The 22,974-nt window shown below is 38.6% G+C and overlaps 1 protein-coding gene across 4 annotated transcripts in view; it reads right to left on the reverse strand.

Moving 5' to 3' along the window:
• Window positions 1-22,974, reverse strand: part of LOC121388003 (protein MTSS 1-like) — a 121,791-nt gene that overhangs the window by 82,422 nt on the left and 16,395 nt on the right. For all 4 annotated transcript variants that reach the window (XM_041519196.1, XM_041519198.1, XM_041519197.1 and 1 more), the window contains exons 2-3: window positions 15,206-15,267; window positions 10,060-10,133 (exon numbers count right to left, since the gene is read on the reverse strand). In XM_041519196.1, the coding sequence (XP_041375130.1) occupies window positions 10,060-10,133; window positions 15,206-15,267 (136 nt within the window). The remainder of the gene's footprint in view (window positions 1-10,059; window positions 10,134-15,205; window positions 15,268-22,974) is intronic.

Consider the following 22,974-nt stretch of genomic DNA (forward strand, 5'->3'; position numbering starts at 1 on the left):
AGGGATTTCGCTGTACATGATCGGGGCGGGACATAGCCCAGTGGTAAAGCGTTCGCTTGATACATGATCAGTATAGGATCGATCCCTGTCGGTGGACCCATTGGGCTATTTCTCGTTCCAGCCAGTGCTCCACAACTGGTGTAACAAAGGCTGTCTGTGGGATGGTGTGTATAAAAGATCCCTTGCTTACTATTAGAAAAAGAGTAGCCCATTTAGTGGCAACAGCGGGTTTCCTCTCTCAATATCTGTGTGGTCTTTAACCATATAACCGTAAATAAAATGTGTTGAGTGCGTCGTTAAATAACACATTAAATAAAACATTTTCTTCTTTCCTGTACATGATCATGCAGCAGAAAGCTTCATATATACATGTACATGTAAAGTTAGCAAGCCTGTGCCCAATTCAAGCCTGTGCCCCAATTCAAGCCTGTGCCCCAATTCAAGCCTGTGCCCAATTCAAGCCTGTGCCCCAATTCAAGCCTGTGCCCCAATTCAAGCCTGTGCCCCAATTCAAGCCTGTGCCCCAATTCAAGCCTGTGCCCAATTCAAGCCTGTGCCCCAATTCAAGCCTGTGCCCCAATTCAAGCATGTGCCCAATCTCCTTTTGTTCTTTGTATAAATGACATGTTTTCAATCAATCAAATTCAGTGCACAATTGTCAGGTACACAAAAATGACATCAGACTCCTTTGCTGTTGCTGTGCGTCATTGTGTTTTTATGAACGTGATTTTCACAGCTGTTACTCCGCGTTTTATTGATGCTTTTATTGTTTCTTTTATTGGTGTTGATCCTCGTATACCTCTGTTTGACACCCACTAGCTGATGTGTTTTGCACCATGAGGTGTAGCTAAGCATTCATTCATTCATTCTAACTTTTATAGTATTCGAGATCAATGGTTCCTATAAATATGTCTGATGGTAAAAATTAATTAACGTTTTGTGTGTGTTGTTGTTGTTTTTTGTGGTGGTTTTGTGTTATTTTTTGTGTGGTTTTTTGTTCTCGTTTTTTGGGTTTTTTTTTGCTTTTCTTTTTATTTTTAAAAGAGTCCTGCATTTTTTTGTAAATGTTAATAGAGGTCTCTGAAAATTTAAAATTTGTATAACTAATTTTTATGGATTAAGCATAATTAAAATTCAGGTCACCCGTTTTCTTTTTGCATAATCCATTTTGTCCATACAAATGATGTGTTAAGTTTAATGTCAGGGTTTCTTCTGTTTTTTTAAAGTTAACCTTCTGATAAAATTAATTACTCTTATCATTACTGTATGATTTTCTTAACCCTGACCCTAAACTTAACCAGTTTGTTTTCAGGGTAAGGCCCCCATACCTCCTGTTGACCATGGTTGCATTCAATTCCATAGCACCATACCCAAAAATTTCTTTCTGGCAGAAACACTGACTGTGAATGAAAAATGGGAGATACCATATATTAGATTTGCATGACTAATGCACAAATAAAACAATCATTCTTGAGCAGTTTTCTGATGCCTGAACATAATAAACACCGGTATAACTTGTTTTTTCCAGTTATAAAGTCATTTTAAGATTTCATGCATATCACAAAATCACATGTAGAGGTTTCAAGTGAAACTTCAGGTTTATCATGCCTGCACTAATAACATGTCAAAATGACACACAGTCAGCTTGTGTATTACAGAACAAAACTCAAGATTCATGATAAAGTGAAAATGTTCTGTTTTATCTGTGGGTAGGGCTCACTGAATTGTGTGTCAGTCAGACTGGCTATATTTGCAAACACTGGCATAGGAAGTGTGTGTGTGGGGTGTGTGTGGGGGGGGGGTGTGTGCAAGTGATAGTAAAGAAAGTGCTTGCTTGATGTACAGTCAGTCTAGGATCGAACCCTGTCGGTGGGCCCATTGGGCTATTGATCATTCTAGTCAGTGCATCATGACTTGTATATATATCAAAAAGAAAAAAGATCCCACTTCCTTGTAAAACAAGTACATGTATACTCAATGTAATTAAAAAAAAACTAAAACATTTACCACAAAATTGTGCACTGAAATTTCAATTTAGTTTATGTTAGCGTAACTCTTTTTCAGCTTATGCAAATTTGAATTTGCAGAGGCCTGTATGAGGATGGTGAACTGTATATTCTTATTAGTTTGATATTCAGGTCACCATACTACTATACATAGCAATATACCATAAATAACAGAACAGCTGACCATGAAGGTTAGGTGCTTGCTGAAAACAGGTAGTTTCATATGTCGTCAACCGATATTTGATATACCTTCTTGATTTACAGTCAGCTTTATATCAGTTTCCAGCACTTAATACCAGCTGATACAATATTATGCAATGCCTACTGGAGCATTGCTATATAGCAACTATAGTGCCCATGAAGTGCTAAAATAGATTTTGTAATGTATTAAATATATAATTATCAACAAATCATACAATATACATGGAAAGAAAGAAAAAAAGTTTATATTTAACGATGCACTCAACACATTTTATTTACGGTTATATGGCGTCAGACACATGGTTAAGGACCACACAGATTTTGAGAGGAAACCCGCTGTCACCACTACATGGGCTACTCTTTATGATTAGCAGCAAGGGATCTTTTATTTGCGCTTCCCACAGGCAGGATAGCACAAACCATGACCTTTGTTGAACCAGTTATGGATCACTGGTCGGTGCAAGTGGTTTACACCTACCCATTGAGCCTTGCGGAGCACTCACTCAGGGTTTGGAGTCGGTATCTGGATTAAAAACCCCACGACTGGGATCCGAACCCAGTACCTACCAGCCTGTAGACCAATGGCCTAACCACTAAGCCACCGAGGCTGTACAATACTCATGGATGGGAAGGGAAGCAATTAATACAAGTACACGTATATCAACTGTGTAGTGTCTACTGTTTTTTTTTTTTTTACGTTTTATTTTCAAAATGGACCCAGTGCACATGTATATTTTATAATATGCAGACCTGAGCCATAGATCGCAGGAATGATCTTGCATTCATTCATCGGGCATACAATTTTATTTCGAATAACAGATTTACTGTTTCTGTGAAATTTGCTTAGAAATGGTTACTTCTACATATAGCAAGGTGTTTTATGTTTTAGTTTTCGACAATACAAAGAAACATTATGTAATTCATGGCTTGAAATTCATAACAAGACAGACAGCAAAATGTACTTAAAATGCAAATGTAGCAGGTTTCCTCTGAAGACCACAGCCACAATTACCAAGTGTCTGACTCCCAACAGCCAATGATTAATACATCAACTGTAACTGAAGGAAGGAAGGAAATGTTTTATTTAATGATGCACTCAACACATTTTATTTACGGTTATATGGCATCAGACATATTATGGTTAAGGACCACACAGATATTCAGAGAGGAACACATTTTATATGCGGTTATATGGCGTCAGACATATGGTTAAGGACCACACAGATATTCAGAGAGGAAACCCCCTGTCGCCACTTTATGAGCTACTCTTTTCAATTAGCAGCAAGGGATCTTTTGTATGCACCATCCCACAGACAGGACAGTACATACTTTGTTACACCTGTTGTAGACCACTGGCTGGAATGAGAAATAGCCCAATGGGTCAACTGATGGGGATTTATCCTCGACTGACCATGCATCAAGCGAACACTTTACCACTGGGCTATGTCTCACACCCAAGTATAACTGAAGAAACAGAGTCAAAATTACCAAATGTTTGACCTCCAACAGCTGATGATTAATAAACCAATGTGCTCTAGTGGTGTCATTAAACAAAACAAACTTTTGGTCATTAATTTGGTTGCAGCATTTTTAGTGATTTGAATGTTGTGCAGTGTACCTTTGTAAACTCTGCAATTTGTAATATTAACAATGTGCATTATATATATATATGTCTACATATATGTATATATATGTATATCTATATATCTATATATATATATATATATATATACACACGACATGAATATATGCATTTGTCATGTGTGCTTTACTTTCCGAATACAAAATAACAGACTATTTTTGTGAGTAGACTGTCTCCAAAACCTACAACTCTGTGTGAAAACACATACATAGCCCTTGAAAGAACAAAGATTAGCATTCTGCACTTGTTCCGCATTCAGAGACACAAAGAAAGACACAGTGTTTTTCGCTCAGTTCAAAATACCCACAAAGAACCAATATAAATAGCCGATAACCTTATGACACTGCAGAATGGCTGGGTTCCACGAAATTCCTTAGCAACACCAGGAGATGGGAAACAATCTCCTTCTAATAGAGACCCATCTCTGTGCGCAGCCAAGCAAATCAGCCAAGCAAATAATCGTGGCATTGATACCAACACACTGGAAACAGTCTCTTAGAACCTGGTCGGTCCACTTACAGAACTTCATCTTCCAAATTTGATTTTGTTGAAGGTTATCAACATAATATTAACAATTACAAGTAACATCAAAGCATGATGTTAAGTTTTTTTGTTTTTTTTGTACATTTGATTTATTTGATAGATTTCATTCCGGACTACCCAAAACTGAAATTGTTATTGATTAAGGGAAAAGTTAAAGTTAAAGTTAAAGTTAAAGTTAAAGTTTGCTTTGTTTAACGACACCACTGGAGCACACTGATTAATTAATCATCGGCATCCGATAAGAGGGGGTTTAATATATGTTCAAGATTGAATATGGCTTCGCTTAATAAAAGTCTTGTTCTCTGGCCTCGATGGTGTAGTGAAAGAATAAACGAACAAACAAACAAACAAATGAACTAATGAACGAACGAACAAACGAAAAAACTAATGAAAAAATGAACGAAAAAACAATTGCTATACCACAGCCTTTGGTATACCAGTCATGGTGCATTGGCTGGAACGAGATGGGGCCCCACACAGACTGGGATCGATCCCAGACCGATAGCACATCAAGCGGGCGCTTTACCACTGAGCTACGTCCCGTCCAGTATTACCATGTAGGGTATCCAGAATATAAATTAAAGGCTTTATTACTATATACATGTAAAGCATGGTGTGAAACAACAAGATAAGAGTCCTCTTTAGTATCAATAGCATGGGGAATATCTTGAATCTCATGGGCAAATTTTTTTGGGAAGTACGGCAAGTGTTGCCTTTGGTCTAATAACAGAAATTAGGGCACCAGGGCAAGTAGGATGGAGGAAATGTTTTATTTAACGACGCACTCAACACATTTTATTGATGGTTATATAGCATCGGACATATGGTTAAGGACCACACAGATACTGAGAGAGGAAACCCGCTCCTGCCACTTCATAGGCTACTCTTTTCGATTAGCAGCAAAGGATCTTTTATATGCACCATCCCATAGACAGGATAGAACATACCACGGCCTTTGTTATAACAGTTGTGGAGCACTGGCTGGAACGAGAAATAGCCCAATGGGTCCACCGATGGGGATCGATCCTCAATCGATCGTGCATCAGGCGAGCACTTTACCACTGAGCTATGTCCTGCCCCCGTAATACTATGTAGGGTGTCCGAAATATAAATTAAAGGCTTGGGGAATATCTTGAATCTCATGGGCAAAATTTTAATAGAACTGCAAGTATTGCCTTTGGTTTAAATAGCAGAAATTAGGGCACCAGGGCAAGTAGGATGCAAAACAAGGCAAACTTCTCCTTCAAAAGAGGAGCACAAAGGCAACTTGCTTTTCTCCCTGGTACGTATGACAATTTTACTATTTCTTATATTATATACAGTATTAGTATGGGAAAGGCATGCAGTAGCACACCACAGCATTTTTCTTGTCATCGACAATGTCCAGTTTTCAGGGCACAATGGCAAGTAAAGAGTGGAACTATGCACAGTCCTTGCCATCGTTGCCGTGGTAAATTTCAAACCCTGGAATCATGTTTACACTATCCACAGTACTTAGCAACCGATACGAATAAATTAAATGTTTATAACTCAAGTCAATTTTTAAAGCAGAAACTGGCCAAACAAATTGAAATTTACAAGCTTATTTCAAACCGGAATTGGTCCTCAGGGTGTCGTTTACAAGCTTACTTAAAGCAGAAATTGGCCAGCCAAGTGACGGCTGTAATCAGGTAGAGTGGGAATATTGGCTCATTCCAGATGTCCAATCAATAACCAGTGGCCAGTTTTATGATGGCGAATTCTCGTTAAGACTGTGTTACATGTGGGCCAGATGAAGAGTCGTAAGTTATTGACGCGCAATACAGAGAACACCAATACAGAGAACACACAGATCAGTGGCTGTGACCACCACTGCAAGCAGCTCAGTCGACATTGTGTAATATACCAGCGTATTGCAGCCAGTGTTTTGGGGAGTGCTACTGATGGAGGACAGCACGGATGAATGAAGGGAGGGAAGGATGGATGGAGGGATGGATGGAGGGATGGATGGATGGATGGATGGATGGAGGGATGGATGGAGGGACGTAGGACGGAGGAATGGAATGGTGTAACGACACCCCAGCACAAAAAATACATCAGCTATTGGGTGTAATATACCAGCATACTGCAGCCGGTGTCTTGGGGAGTGCTACTGACAGATGACAGCATGAATGAATGAATGGAGGGAGGGAAGGAAGGAGGGAGGGAGGAAGGGAGGGAGGGAGGGAATGGTGTAACACGACACCCCAGCACAAAAAATACATCAGCTATTGGGTGTAATATACCAGCGTACTGCAGCTGGTGTCTTGGGGAGTGCTACTGATGGATGACAGCATGAATGGGAGGGAGGGATGAGGGAGGGATGGATGGATGGATGGATGATGGATGGATGGATGGATGGATGGTGAAAGAATGAATGAATGGATGCATGGATGGATGGATCAATCAATCAATGGTGTAATGACACCCCAGCACAAAAAATACATCAGCTATTGGGTGCTACTAATAAAGGAAGGAAGGATTTTTTATTTAATGATGCACCACTCAACCGTGAAATATGTCCGGTTTTGAGGGAATTTTGGTATAAAAAGGGTTTGGTTAAGAAGGACTTCACCATACTACATGCAGTCTTTCTGGTACATTCATTACAATACTTCTTCTTCTTCTTCTTCTGTGTTCAGTTTCTTTATGCTCCTTGAATTCAAATTGTGAGTTTTACCGCCTCCATCAACTCCACAGTCAGCAGCAGGTCGTCTCTTTTGCCCCAAAGTTCTTCTCCATTTGTAATGTCACCACATTGGTCCAGCCATAACAATGCGACTTTTTTCATATCTCTATGAACATAAAAATTATGTCATCCGAGAATGTCATATCTGATGATGTCACTTTAATTTGTATTTTGTCTCACGGAGTGATATTGTTTTAGAACGAAATATAATTCAAAAATAAAAATATTAACTTTTTGCATCTTGATTAATCAACCATTGTGCCCTAGTGGTGTCATAAACAATTTAACACACTTTGCATTCACTGGACTGATTAGATCAGAATTGCTTTTATGACCAAAACTCGTAATGTTCTTCCATCCCTAAAGTCAGTAAATTCCCATCATTTACTGTAATACAACATATCTAGTTCTGAAATTACTAAAACCGATCTCAGTAAATACACAATTTGCATTTATAACCTAAAATGGGGTCACATCTCAAAACAAATTGTACAGACCGTTTATAAACTGAATAACCACTGCACAAACAAAACAACCATTCATGCAATTTGTGGAGCACCTGCAGAAATCGTCACATGCATGTCTGTCCAACCTCAAGGCTTAAAAGGTTAGTTGAATCTTTTTTTACCCACGATGCACCTTCCGTGACAAGTCAGCATTATGGGATAGAAATCTATTTGATTAAGCCCTGTCCATGGAATCCTTTTTATCTGGGCACGGATTGGAACATAAGCCCCACTGCACTGACAACGTATCTTGCAGGCGATTACTCAATTTTCTACACCATGTTGAGCAAACAACGTGAAAAAGGAAATACTTAAATTGAGGCTCTCTCTCCCCTGTATCTCTCTCTCTTCCTGCGCAGTGTGTAGATTAATTCATTTCCATTGGTAAAGAGGTTAAACTCCACTCGCAGGCTCTTCGTTACTCAAGCTAAGTCAATATTGGTTAGTGGACACAACAGATTCAGGAATCAGAACATTATGGCGCAGGGAGAGGAGACTCGGGGAGGGTGGGAAATGGGGAAGGCAAGGGGACGGAAATGAGGAGGGCAAGGGGACAGAAATGAGGAGGGCAAGGGGACAAGGGGATGGAAAACGGATTCAGGAATCAAAACATTATGGCACAGGGAGAGGAAACTAAGGGAGGTCACAGGAAGACGAGACTGAGGGAGGTCACAGGAAGAGGAGACTGAGGGAAGGCACAGGGTGAGGAGACTGAGGGAGGGCACAGGGTGTGGAGACTTGAGGGAGGGCAAAGGGAGAGGAGACTGAGGGAGGGCACAGTGAGGAGACTGAGGGAGGATACGTTGAGGAGACAGAGAGGGCACAGGGTGAGGAGACTGAGGGAGGGCACGGTGAGGAGACAGAGAGGGCACAGGGTGAGGAGACTGAGGGAGGGCACGGTGAGGAGACTGAGGGAGGGCACGGTGAGGAGACTGAGGGAGGGCACGGTGAGGAGACTGAGAGGGCACAGGGTGAGGAGACTGAGGGAGGGCACAGGGAGAAGAGACTGAGGGAGGGCACAGTGAGGAGACTGAGGGAGGGCACAGGGAGAGGAGACTGAGGGAGGGTGGGAAATGGGGGAAGCACAGTAATGGGATGGAAATGGGGGACGGCAGAAGAAAGGCAGGAATGCAACTACAAAATAACTGTTTTGGGGGGAGGGTTTGGGGGTTGGGTTTGTTTTCGTACTTTGTACATGCATGGATGATTTTCAGTTGAAACATTTCTGAAATGTGGTGAAAATTTAAAAACTTTCTCTAATAAAATATATATGTGTGTGTGTGTGTGTGTATGTGTGTGTGTGTGTGTGTGTGTGTGTGTGTGCATTTATGAAAAATTACTTTTTGGACACAGATCAAGAATATTTTGCAGGAGGGTCTACATGCAATTACCTTTTTTGTCATCAGCGGGGGGTGGGTGGGGGGGGGTGGTAATTGTAGGTTTTAAAATATATAGATGCACCATAAGAATTGCATTCTAAGATATTGTTCATTTCCAGGACAATCCTGCCATGTTGGGGTGTTGTGCCAGGAACCACCATCTGTCTGTTACCGAGTTCAAGGTGTTCAGAGATGTCATACCCTATCATTATGTTAGACATGCACTACTCTGGAATAAGCTAAGTACTTGTACATATATACACTTTAACATATAAATCATCAATGTGCAATTCCACAGTGACCAATGTTACAATTTCAGGCAATTTGTAAACAACTTAATTCTATCGCTATTTATATTGTATTCAGCATTTCTTGCCATTAGGTTCATATATCAGATGACCATAATCTACTTAATACTGACATAATACATTAATCAGAAGACTATATCAAGTGTACTTCAGTGGCCATTTAATCAACTGTGACAGATATTACAAAAAAAAATTGACATTTTTGTTAGTTAACATCAGTCACAGTCAATTAAATGGTCACCAAAGACCTCTTGTAATAAATTCCTCAAGTAAACTTTTAATGGCTATTTAATCAACTGTGACCGATATTTAAAAAAAAATTTGACATTTATCTTAATTAACATCAGTCACAGTTAATTAAATGGCCACCAAAGTAAAGACCTCTTATAATAAAGAAAATAATTAATTAGCTTATTGTCAACTGATATGATATTATGATCTCAAGAGCAGACAATGCTCGGATACAATAGTCATTGAAGTACAGGAGCCTAATTCATTAAACTCTTGTAACTTTGCGATCTCGCAGTGCAATGCAAAAAGACTTGTAAAGAGGATACTTTGTTGTCCAGCAGAGCCTAAGAGACCTTTGTGAATTAGGCCACTGGTACTTTAATTGAATTTTTTTTTCAAATTGTAACATTAGTCATCGTGGAATAGCCTGAACGGTCGCTGAACAGAAGAAAACGATAGACATAGTTAAAGTCCTTTTTCGCTCGTCACCAGTCACTGAAGGAGATTTCATTGAAAGCATAGGCATACATACATACCTCTAGATCCAGTTGCTAAGTCAGCAATCTTCTGAAATGCATCAAGGAATGCACTAATAGCAATTAGAGTTGTCCTGAAAAAAAAGAAGCAGACGTCAAAATCTTGTTTTAAATCACTAACTTGTCCTAAGTTTCACTTGTTTGTTACTAGTAACTGAGAAAACAAAATTTACACATTACATTTTCTTATATATTCAATATCAGGACATGTATATAATGTGCTTCTATTTCTAGTTACACTAGTGTTTACGGGGAAAAAAAATTTGTCTTCAAAATCTTGATTAGCAATATGTTTAGTCAATTGAAAATTTATTAGCAACTACTGTTTAATTATTAGTTTTAAAATTGTGTAGCGATCTCTGAAATTTGCACCGCGAATTGCGACATGATACTGAACAAAATGTTCCTTGGTTTGCAGTAGTTTGTCGTCAAAAAGTCTGTTACAGACGTAGCTCTTTAAGGGGCGGGGCGAGACGTAGCCCAGTGGTAAAGAGCTTGCTCGATGCGTGGTCGGTCTGGGATCAATCCCTCTCAGTGGGCACATTGGGCTATTTCTCGTTCCAGCCAGTGCATCACGACTGGTATATCAAAGGCCGTGGTATGTGTTATCCTGTCTGTGGAATAGTGCATATAAAAGATCCCTTGCTGCTAATCGAAAAAAGTAGCTCATGAAGTGGCATGCAACAGCAGGTTTCCTCTCTCAATATCTGTGTGGTCCTTAACCATATGTCTAACGCCATATAACTGTAAATAAAATGTACTGAGTGCGTCGTTAAATAGAACATTTCTTTCCTTTAAGGGGAGCTATCAATCTGGCTCCCCATAGCATGTGAATTAAATAAGGATTTTTAATACAGTACATGTATCAATGCTCGGTATGGTATTGGTAATATCTCACAATGTACGTGTATCAATGCTCGGTATGGTATTGGTAATATCTCACAATGTACGTGTATCAATGCTCGGTATGGTATTGGTAATATCCCACAATGTACGTGTATCAATGCTCGGTATGGTATTGGTAATATCCCACAATGTACGTGTATCAATGCTCGGTATGGTATTGGTAATATCCCACAATGTACGTGTATCAATGCTCGGTATGGTATTGGTAATATCCCACAATGTACGTGTATCAATGCTCGGTATGGTATTGGTAATATCCCACAATGTACGTGTATCAATGCTCGGTATGGTATTGGTAATATCTCACAATGTACGTGTATCAATGCTCGGTATGGTATTGGTAATATCCCACAATGTACGTGTATCAATGCTCGGTATGGTATTGGTAATATCCCACAATGTACGTGTATCAATGCTCGGTATGGTATTGGTAATATCCCACAATGTACGTGTATCAATGCTCGGTATGGTATTGGTAATATCCCACAATGTACGTGTATCAATGCTCGGTATGGTATTGGTAATATCCCACAATGTACGTGTATCAATGCTCGGTATGGTATTGGTAATATCCCACAATGTACGTGTATCAATGCTCGGTATGGTATTGGTAATATCCCACAATGTACGTGTATCAATGCTCGGTATGGTATTGGTAATATCCCACAATGTACGTGTATCAATGCTCGGTATGGTATTGGTAATATCCCACAATGTACGTGTATCAATGCTCGGTATGGTATTGGTAATATCCCACAATGTACGTGTATCAATGCTCGGTATGGTATTGGTAATATCCCACAATGTACGTGTATCAATGCTCGGTATGGTATTGGTAATATCCCACAATGTACGTGTATCAATGCTCGGTATGGTATTGGTAATATCCCACAATGTACGTGTATCAATGCTCGGTATGGTATTGGTAATATCTCACAATGTACGTGTATCAATGCTCGGTATGGTATTGGTAATATCTCACAATGTACGTGTATCAATGCTCGGTATGGTATTGGTAATATCTCACAATGTACGTGTATCAATGCTCAGTTTGGTATTGGTAATATCTCACAATGTATGTGTATCAATGCTCAGTATGGTATTGGTAATATCTTACAATGTACATGTAAACGGCTCCCCATAATCTAATTAAGAAGAGAAATGAATCACTCCCTTCAATTGTTTTCATGGTAAAGTCTAAGCTGTTAAAAGCCGGAAACATATGAACAAAGGTAGTAAAGACTCAAAACAGTATCTTTAAAATTGACCCAAGGTTACATGTGAGCAATCATTAAATACTGACCCATATTTCATCTTTAAAACTGACCCCTGGTTACGTGTGAGAAATCTTGAACTACTGACCCATATTTGATTTTTAAAACTGACCCCAGGTTACATGTGAGAAATCATTAACTACTGACCCACATATGTCTGTGTGTATACATGTGTGTGTGTACCCAAGCCAACACCTGACCCAGTTTGTTTCCAGGTGACCAACCCAATTAGAGAACCAAGACATCCAAGCAAACACTAGATCTTCTGACAGGTCAGTTGCCCGTCAGTAATTATATATCTTCCCCAACTGTCAGTCTTATCACCGTGTGTCAGAGCGCGGACTCCAGGGCCAATACTACATACCACACAACTATTATCAGGTACACCCAGGATCCTTCTCTGTTGATGTTTTATCAGCAACACACCTGTGGCACAAGTTAAGAGGAAATTCATCTAATTTGTTAAAACGTGTCTGCCAAGTCCATGTTACCCACCGAGTTTGCAATCTGTATCTGTTCAGTTATCTCAACTGCAGTTATTATTGTTCCTTTAGCAGTATGATTAAATTCAGTGTGCGATTTTGAGGGGAGACCGGGGAGACCTGAGGCTCGCAAAAATCATATAGGACTCTCTAGCTTGGCTAGCATACGAGTCCACATGGCTCGTAAAAATAATTTGTACAAATTACATTGATTCTTCGAAATGACATAGTTAACATATATCTCAAAATCCTGTGAAACCACAGTCCTGACCAGCAATCTTTCCCATGGTTTCATGCAAAACATTTAGTGTATCTTCTGTTCTACTGGAGATGCATGGCAGGGCTCATTGGGTTGGTGGCGGACTCTAAAGATTTGCAAACATAGAGTCCTTATGACACTTAAAGTTTTTAAACCAAAATCATCTTCAAAATACATGTACCTAAAAACATGAACATCTAGGCATGGGAAGAAGGGGGTCACTGGTAGAAAACAAGTTGATCTCCAACTGTAAAATTTATGCAGCCTTCTGCCCCCTCCCCCCATTGAAAGAGAAATCAATCAGTTTTGTTGCTGTACTATTTTTTGGACTCCTAAATGTTCACTCGGTATCATCAGCGCCCTCAATAGTTTAAGAAGTAGCAGGCAACAATAGTGATGATAGCAGGGGGCAAAGCGGGGGGTCTGGGGGCCCTCCCGAGAAACATTTGAAAAATCGAACCTCTGAGATGCATTCTCATGGCCTCTGTTAGCGCAAATCAAGACAAATAAACAACTATTTTGGCACCTTGTTTGGATCCCTTTTGTAGGAGACTTTATTAAAGAAGAGAAAGCACTTTTTTTTTTACCATCAACGAAAAGTAGGCGGCGGCAAAAGCTGTTTCAGGCGGCGATTTGCCGCCGGAGACCGGGTACTTTTAAGGGCTCTGTATCATTCATACAGTACATGCAAATGATGAAAAGTTATAAGTTTAAAGTTTGTTTTGTTTAACAACAACTAGAGCACATTATTGGTAATATAGTCTTACAAAGAAAACCTGCTACATTTCCCCCATTAGTTGTACTAGTAAGCCATCTTTTATATATGCACTATACCCCGACATTTGATATATCAGTTATGGTGCACTGGCTTGAACAAGAAATAGCCCAATGGGCCAACCAACGGGGATCGATCCCAGACCAACCGTACACCAGGCAGGCGTTTTAATGGGAAAATGTAGTGAGTTTCAAAATTACCAAATGTTTGACATTAATATGCTCCAGTGGTGTTGTTAAACACAACAAGCAACAAACACTTTAATTAGCCACCTGTGTCGTTATTGTTATCCATGGGATTTGATTTGGTGGTATAGACCCTACTGCGAAGCTGTCTAATGTTTTCTTATTAATCAGAAATGTATATCTGTTGTGAAGTGTAACGTGAGCCGATGCATTAGCATCTGACAAGTAATGCAGTCTTGTCTGAGATTAATATTTTTCTCTACAGCAGCTGCTGTAAATCTATTTCACTGAATACAGCAACACTTGTAAAACAGGACACACATATGTATGTATGTATGTATGTATGTATGTATGTATGCATGTATGTATGCATGTATGTATGTATGTATTGATGTATGAATATCTATGTATTGTATGTATGTCGAGGTTGACTGTTACATACACAGATATTAACGCACTGGCACAGGGGATAATTAAATCCTTTCTGGCCTCACAAATTGTCCCATGCCGTTGCTGGGACTGGAACCTGTGGCACTGAATCGCCCGCAAATTGCAAGACTAACCATGATGCACTCTGAGCATGTATGTATGTATGTATGTATGTATGTATACACTACACATAGGAAGGAAATGTTTTTATTTAAGGTTATATGGCATCAGACATATGGTTATGGACCACACATATATTGAGAGAGGAAACCTGCTTTCGCCACTTCATGGGCTACTCTTTTCGATTAGCAGCAAGGGATCTTTTATATGCACCATCCCACAGACAGGATAGTACACACCACGGCCTTTGGTACACCAGTTGTGGAGCACTGGCTGGAACGAGAAATAGCCCAATGGGTCCACCGACGGGGATCGATCACAGACCGACCGCGAATCAAGCGAACGCTTTACCACTGGGCTACGTATTCGCCCTTCACTAAACAGAGTACAGTATACAAGCCCTCGGTTTTTCACAGAAACAATCATTTCCAGTACCATGTCGGTAAAATCATGGAATCGAAAGTTTGTTTCCCATGATGATTATACTGAGTACGACAAAAATAATATAAACAATTTCCGATGGGTTCCCATGATCAGAAGGCACAGAACCTAAAACCAGTTTCCGATGGGTTCCCATGATCACAAGACACGGAACTGAAAACGTGTTTCCCATGAAATTTGAAATCCTATGGCCTGGTACAGCATAACATAAATTATGGGCGCTTTTTTTTTTTTCATATGAACACACAGTAACTATGCATGTGCTGATAACTTACTTTAATGAGGAATGCAGTTTTGTGGCCTTGTAAGTAAAATCTTCCCATACTGGTGTTCCACCCTGAAAATGAAAAGAAAATGTTATACCATGGCACACATGAACTTCAAACCAATATTTAAACAAGAATATATCCAGTATGTTGATGTACAAACGTACAATGAACATACAGATGTACATGTATAATCACAGGGCTATAGCTCTGGCATTCGCCAAATTCGCCAATTGCCAATTTTGAAAGCAGTTGGTGAATTTTATTTTAATTTGGCAAAATAATTTCATGTAATAATTGACATTTTTTTAAAGAAAAATAACTGTTGATTTCTGCAATTTTTGAAGATTAATTAATAAACAATTTGACGAAATGTTTTGCTAACTCATAGCTAGACCTGAATCACATATATTTTGAAAAGAGGAAGGTAATACTAATACTAACAGTAAAATCATTCCTTCTGAGGAGAATATTTGAAGCATACGGTGAGGTTGTTTTGTTTGTCTGTTTGTGCATTAAATAGTCAGGGGTGGGAATTGGTGAACTGTAAAAAAAAAAAAAGAGGAAATCTAGAGGGGTCCGGGATGGTGAACTGTAAAAAAGAGGAAATCTAGAGGGGTCCGGGGTGGTGAACTGTAAAAAAAGAGGAAATCTAGAGGGGTCCGGGGTGGTGAACTGTAAAAAAGAGGAAATCTAGAGGGGTCCAGGGCGGTGAACTGTAAAAAAAGAGGAAATCTAGAGGGGTCCGGGGGCAAGGACGATTACAATGCGAGTAAACGCAATGTTCCATGAGAGGAAAACTGCTGATCCAAGGAGAAAGAAAGCAAGCAAGAAAGAAAGAAGAAAGAAATGTTTTATTTAATGACGCACTCAACATTGTATTTACGGTTATATGGGGGAAAAAAAGAAAGAAAGAAATGTTTTATTTAACGATGCACTTAACACATTTTATTTACGGTTATATGACGTCAGACATATGGTTAAGGACCACACAGATTTTGAGAGGAAACCTGCTGTCACCACTTCATGGGCTACTCTTTCCGATTAGCAGCAAGGGATCTTTTATATGCACCACCCACAGACAGGAGATCCGAGGAGAATTCCCACCCCTGAATAGTGTAAGTAAGCTATTTCTAATTTGCTGCCCTGCCAGGAGATAGTATTCCAATTTGTGTTGTAATTTCACAAGTACGGAAAGAAAGAAGTGTTTTATTTAACGACGCACTCAACACATTTTATTTACGGTTATATGGCGTCAGACATATGGTTAAGGACCACACAGATTTTGAGAGGAAACCCGCTGTCGCCACTACATGGGCTACTCTTCCGATTGGCAGCAAGGGATCTTTTATTTGCGCTTCCCACAGGCAGGATAGCACAAACCATGGCCTTTGTTGAACCAGTTATGGATCACTGGTCGGTGCAAGTGGTTTACACCTACCCATTGAGCCTTGCGGAGCACTCACTCAGGGTTTGGAGTCGGTATCTGGATTAAAAATCCCATGCCTCGACTGGGATACGAACCCAGTACCTACCAGCCTGTAGACCGATGGCCTGCCACGACGCCACCGAGGCCGGTACTTCACAAGTACGGGTGCCTACAGATCTGTGTAAACTTGGGAATTTTTCGTTCAGCTTTAAAAACATAAAAGTAGACTGCATGTACATGTATGTCGATATAACTAAGAAAATATTAACACTGCTAGTAGTTTATACTGTTGAGATATTACAGGGCTTGCTCTAGGTGATCAGAAAATTTCGCCAAATTATCTCAAAAAGGCAAAACCTATAGCTATTTCTCAACAAAATATCAATTATCACACTTTTTTTTTTTTCTCACCAAATTAAAAAATGTTTTGCCAATTGTTCTTAAAATTTGCAATTGGTGAATTTGGCATGTAGCAGAGCTAGCCCTGTATTATATACTGAATAGACACACGTGTATGTATACATAACACAAATTTGAATGGAATGGATAGATGGATGGTGATCATTTCTACTCTTACGATCTGCACTGCCGACACCTTTCTTTGTGCTTACCAGTTTCAACACTTTGAAGAATTTGTTTGTGCTAACATCCAGTCTGACTACCATACACACATTGTGCTATATATATTGCGTACAAAAATTAATTCCATATAAATACAACTCCAATGGATGTTGCCATCTTTGTTACTTAAATGGAAGTGGCTATGTATACGACGGCTAACACCGTATATATAGTCTCAGACACTGGCATAGGAAGGGGGCATGATGTGTCCCCACCCACCCCCACTTTTCAGATATTTTGCTTTATATTTCCTTTATAATAGTGTAAAAATGTGTAAATATAAAAGTGTGCCCCCTCCCCCTTTTTGGCACCTTCCTACACCACTGTCAGATAATGAGAGCTGGTTATTTACACCATGGCCATATTGGAGGTGGAGAGCTCAGCTTAAAGCCACCACATACCATTTAAACTTTCCCATCATTTAAACTTTCCTGTGTTAGTTATATCTTCAGGACTTTAAATCTCACTAATTTGGGCACAACAGGCATTTTGTCTCAGGACTAGTTCTGGGTGAACAAAACAATTTGCCAAATTGTCAATTAAAACTTCAAAAATTGCAGAAATTGTCAGTTATTTTCAAAAAAAAATTCAATTATTACATGAAATTATTTCGCCAAACTAAAATAAAATTTGCCGACTGCTTTAAAAATTCGCAATTGGTGAATTTGGTGAGTGCCAGAGTTAGCCCTGTGTCTGTTCTGAGCACACCACAGTCTTTTTAGTGCAGCGATATTAATAATAGCTGGTAAAGAGTTGTACATATTCCAAAAATGCATTTCAAGTTATTTTGAAACGTTTTGACGTTAGCATGTTTGTACTTAATTTGGGCCTACTGATTTTCGGCACACCCATTATCTCCTCAGCTTTCGTGCAATCCAAACCCTGATCTAGTATAGGTGATAAAACCCTGGCTATATACAACCACGCATACACTGTACATGATCACATACATGTACATGATGTAAATACAAAGCAGGTACTGTTAGTGTTACCATGGGAAGATTTACACTTCACAACATGCAGTTAACACCACTGAAATCCATGATGTACGGATGATGTACACTGTATATGCGGCTACACAAAAGCTTGTTCAAATGAAAAGGTTCTATTATGTGACTTGTAAACTTGTGTAAGCTTGTAAGTCTATAGTATGCATCACATCAAGCTGTTCTATCTATACCGTGCAGCAATCCTATACATCAAATAACATCTGAATCTGCACCAGGTCATTTAGTTTTATGTGACATAAAGGATTAAAATGGCTTCATAAAACCTGGGCACAGGATTTAGCTCAAGTCGGTTGAGTGTTTGCTTGAGGTGCTTGCGTCACAGGATCAAAACACCTCTGTGGCGCCATTGAATGTTTTCCGATTTAATTTTTTCTCATTCAAACTGGTGCATCACAACTGGTCAAAGGCCAAGGTATACCGGTATATATATGCGTTCCTGTCTGTGGGAAAGTGCATATATAAAAGATCCCTTGATGTAGGAAAAATGTTGCGCATTTCCACTGATGACTGCAAGTCAAAATTACCAAATGTTTGACATCCAATAGCTGAAGATTAATTAATCAATGTACTCTAGTGGTGTTGTTAATCAAAACAAACTTTAACGTTCATAAAAACTGCACCAAATCATGTCATTTTATTGTCTCTCCTTTACAAAGTAAAAAAGAGAGACATAGATATTATTTTTTTCAGCACATCAACTTTTGCATTTAGCTCAATGTTAAAGTTTATTTCTTATGAATAAGTTACAACACATAAAGTCCTAAATCAATGAATCTTTGTTTACACACGTAGTTTCATCTTTGGATGGGGCAGGACATAGTCCAGTGATAAAGCACCTGCTCTATGCGTGGTCGGAGTGGGATCGATCCCCACGGTGGTCCCATTAGTCTATTTCTCATTCCAGCCAGTGCTCCACAACTGGTGTTACAAAGGCCGTGGTATGTACTATCCTGTCTGTGGGATGGTGCATATTAAAGATCCCTTGCTGCTAATCGAAAAAGAGTAGCATACGAAGTGGCAACAGCGTGTTTCCTCTCTTAATATCTGTGTGGTCCTTAACCACATGTCCGACGCCATATAACCATAAATAAAATGTGTTGAGTGCATCATTAAATAAAACATTTCCTTCCTTCCTTCATCTTTGGATGTTTATCACAATGCATACATGTGAAAAAATGTAACATTAATTGAATTTTTTTTTAAACTAAAAATTTAGTTTGTTTTCATCAAGTTCATACTTTTTTGTTGTTGTAAAAACATGCATTGAGATAAAGATCTTATGGAATCAAATATCAGTGACATTGAATCTGTTTGTGGTACATGAGATATTCAATGCCACAGTATTCTTGTTTAACACTACATACTCCATCCAGTGCAAGGTTCAGAAACCTTTACAATGTGGTACATACATTCTGCTCATGCTTGGGTAGCAATAAAAAATAGGGGAATATCGTATTTATCTTCTACCCATAGAAAACTGTCCAACTAAACCAATATGGCTACTGCACCTATTTCTTTCAGTCTTGTCAGTGGCATACCGCACATACTTAATAACATCCGCGTTTACCACACTTTAACCTGTAATCTCACTGAATGATCAAATGCAAATTAAAGTTATATACATGGCAAATATATTTCAATACATTGTCAAAATGCTAATTTAAATAGCAAATAAATATAGCTACATGTATTTAAAGAGCTTTAATTTTGTTAAAATAAATGAATGAATGAATGAATGAATGAATGAATGGATAAATTAATTAATTAATAACAGATTTTCTGACCAAATTCACCAAGTTTTGTTTTAATTTTTTAAGTTCATCATAAATCTAATTCAGTGACAAGATACATATTTAGAGAATAACTAACGAGCTACGAGGAATTAGGGATTATCTGTCCCGAGTTAATTAATGTATTAAACCCGAGCCTCTGGCGAGGGTTTTACAGCATTAATTCACAAGGGACAGATAATCCGTAATTCCTCGTAGTGAGTTGCTTATTCTCTTTATTACCCATTGTCAATCTTTAACGATTTTAAAAGTATTTTTACGTTCTCGCAGCTGTAACAACTAACAAGCTCTACCAGCCATAACAATATATTCATACGCGCCGTTACCGGTGCACACCCAACAGTATCCACCAAAGAATAGTTAAAAAAAAACAGTCAAAATAATAAAATAAAAACATTTTAAACATTTGTACATATATTTTGATTTTTAATTCCGTAAATGTTCGTATCGTAAAAAAAATATAATGAACAAAAAGTAGTCCCGGCAGTATGTAATTGCCAATCAAATCTTGTCTTTTTAAAGCCAGCCAATCAGTGACTGTAGAAGCAATCTGCACACTGTGCAGAGATCGAAAAAATATTACCCCGTATATTTGAGCCCATATGGGTAATAATAAAAAATAATAATAATAAAAATTAAAAGGATAAAAATATTAAAAAGACAATCTTTCTAGATATTAAATGTTGTTTTCAATTTTTTGTAAAAATCATAATACTGTCTCCATTAACTTGATGTAAACATTCTACAGTAAATGTAATTACCTACATGGTATATATACCTGGTATACTATAATTTATAAACCATTGTAAAACTGAATATTACTTTCCAAGGTTTAAAAAAATAAATATATACCTGTATGTAATATTAGTGTTATTTTGTAACCTCCACCTATGTAATACTATAATTTATATATCACTGTAATACATTCCTGGCTACTTTCCAAGGTGAAAAAAATAAAACTATACAAGTGGTGTTATTTTTTAAGTTATTTAACCTCCACCTATGTAATACTATAATTTATAAATCACTGTAATACATTCATGGCTACTTTCCAAGGTGAAAAAAAACCCCTAACTATACAAGTGGTGTTATTTTGTAACCTCCTTCAATGTAATTCTACAATTTATAAATCACTGTTAATACATTCTTGATGACTATTTCCACGGTAACCCAATCTCCAGTGTATTGTCGTACATTAGTAATGATGATTATGTAATGCTAATAAGGCACACATTACGGTGGTGACAGGGCAACAAAGTGTTGTCTTACGCGGGACGCCACGTGTAGGATTACTGTCAAGCGGTGTTTTTGTCCGACAGCCGTGTCTCCGAGGTGTTGTCCTACAGGTAGAGTGAAGGACACTCCATCACTGACACCTGGTTTGTCGAGCATGGACAACACTGGACAACACGTGGACACACAACTATACAACATTTACAGAGCCAGGGAAACCAAGACAACAGGAGAATCGAAGATTAACTGTGTATACACAAGTAACTTGTGCAAGGCTCATCCTGTACATTGCCAAATTAGCCAATTGCTAAACAATTTTTTTTTTTTAACGACATCATTAAAGCACATTGATTATTAATCATCGGCTATTGGATGTCAAATATATGGTCATTTTGACAGTCACAAATTAGCCAATTGTTACTGTACAACTGCCAAATTAGCCAATTGTTACTGTACAACTGCCAAATTAGCCAGTTGCTAATGTACAACTGCCAAATTAGCCAATTGTTACTGTACAACTGCCAAATTAGCCAATTGTTACTGTACAACTGCCAAATTAGCCAATTGTTACTGTACAACTGCCAAATTAGCCAATTGTTACTGTACAACTGCCAAATTAGCCAATTGCTAATGTACAACTGCCAAATTAGCCAACTGCTAATATATACTGCCAAATTAGCCAACTGCTAATATACACTGCCAAATTAGCCAGTTGTTTCTGTACATTGCCAAATTAGCCAGTTATTACTGTATATTGCCAAATTAGCTAGTTGTTACTGTACATTGCCAAATTAGCCAGTTGTTACTGTACATTGCCAAATTAGCCAATTGCTAATGTACCTTTCCAAATTAGCCAATTGCTAATGTACCTTGCCAAATTAGCCCATTGCTAATGTCCACTGCCAAATTAGCCCATTGCTAATGTACATTGCCAAATTAGCCCATTGCTAATGTCCACTGCCAAATTAGCCCATTGCTAATGTCCACTGCCAAATTAGCCCATTGTTAATGTACATTGCCAAATTAGCCCATTGCTAATGTCCACTGCCAAATTAGCCCATTGCTAATGTCCACTGCCAAATTAGCCCGTTGCTAATGTCCACTGCCAAATTAGCCAATTGCTAATGTACATTGCCAAATTAGCCAATGTACTTGTATATACACTGCCAAATTAGCCAACTGCTAAATTTTTTATACAAAGTGGCTACAACATAATAAAATTCTGTACAGTTCTGAAAACTGTCTAAACCAACATTTGTTCCAGTATGATCCCTGCTTGTGTTGAGAATCTGTTAGAATGTCATCATCGATCAGCGGTTAGAATCAGTTGGCACCAACCGATCAACTTTCGATTACACAATCGGTTAGAATTATATGAGTGTAAGAAGGATTTGAATAGCGAGGACCATGCACTTACATACGTGTATTCAATTGCTGTGTTCACTGGGCTTCACCCTACAAATTGCAAGTTAAATGACACCATAAGAGCACATTGATTTCTTAACCATCGGTTATTGGATGTCAAACATTTGGTCTTTTATTTTTACATACAGTCTTACAGAGAAAACCCACATTTTTTCATTAGTAACGAGGGATCTTTTATATGCACCATCCCACAGACAGGAAAGGACATACTATGGCCTTTGATATACGTGTACCAGTCATGGTGTACTGTGTGTAGCGAGAAATAGCCCA

Source organism: Gigantopelta aegis, chromosome 14 (genome assembly GCF_016097555.1).
Source record: "Gigantopelta aegis isolate Gae_Host chromosome 14, Gae_host_genome, whole genome shotgun sequence".
Lineage (NCBI taxonomy): Eukaryota > Metazoa > Mollusca > Gastropoda > Neomphalida > Peltospiridae > Gigantopelta > Gigantopelta aegis.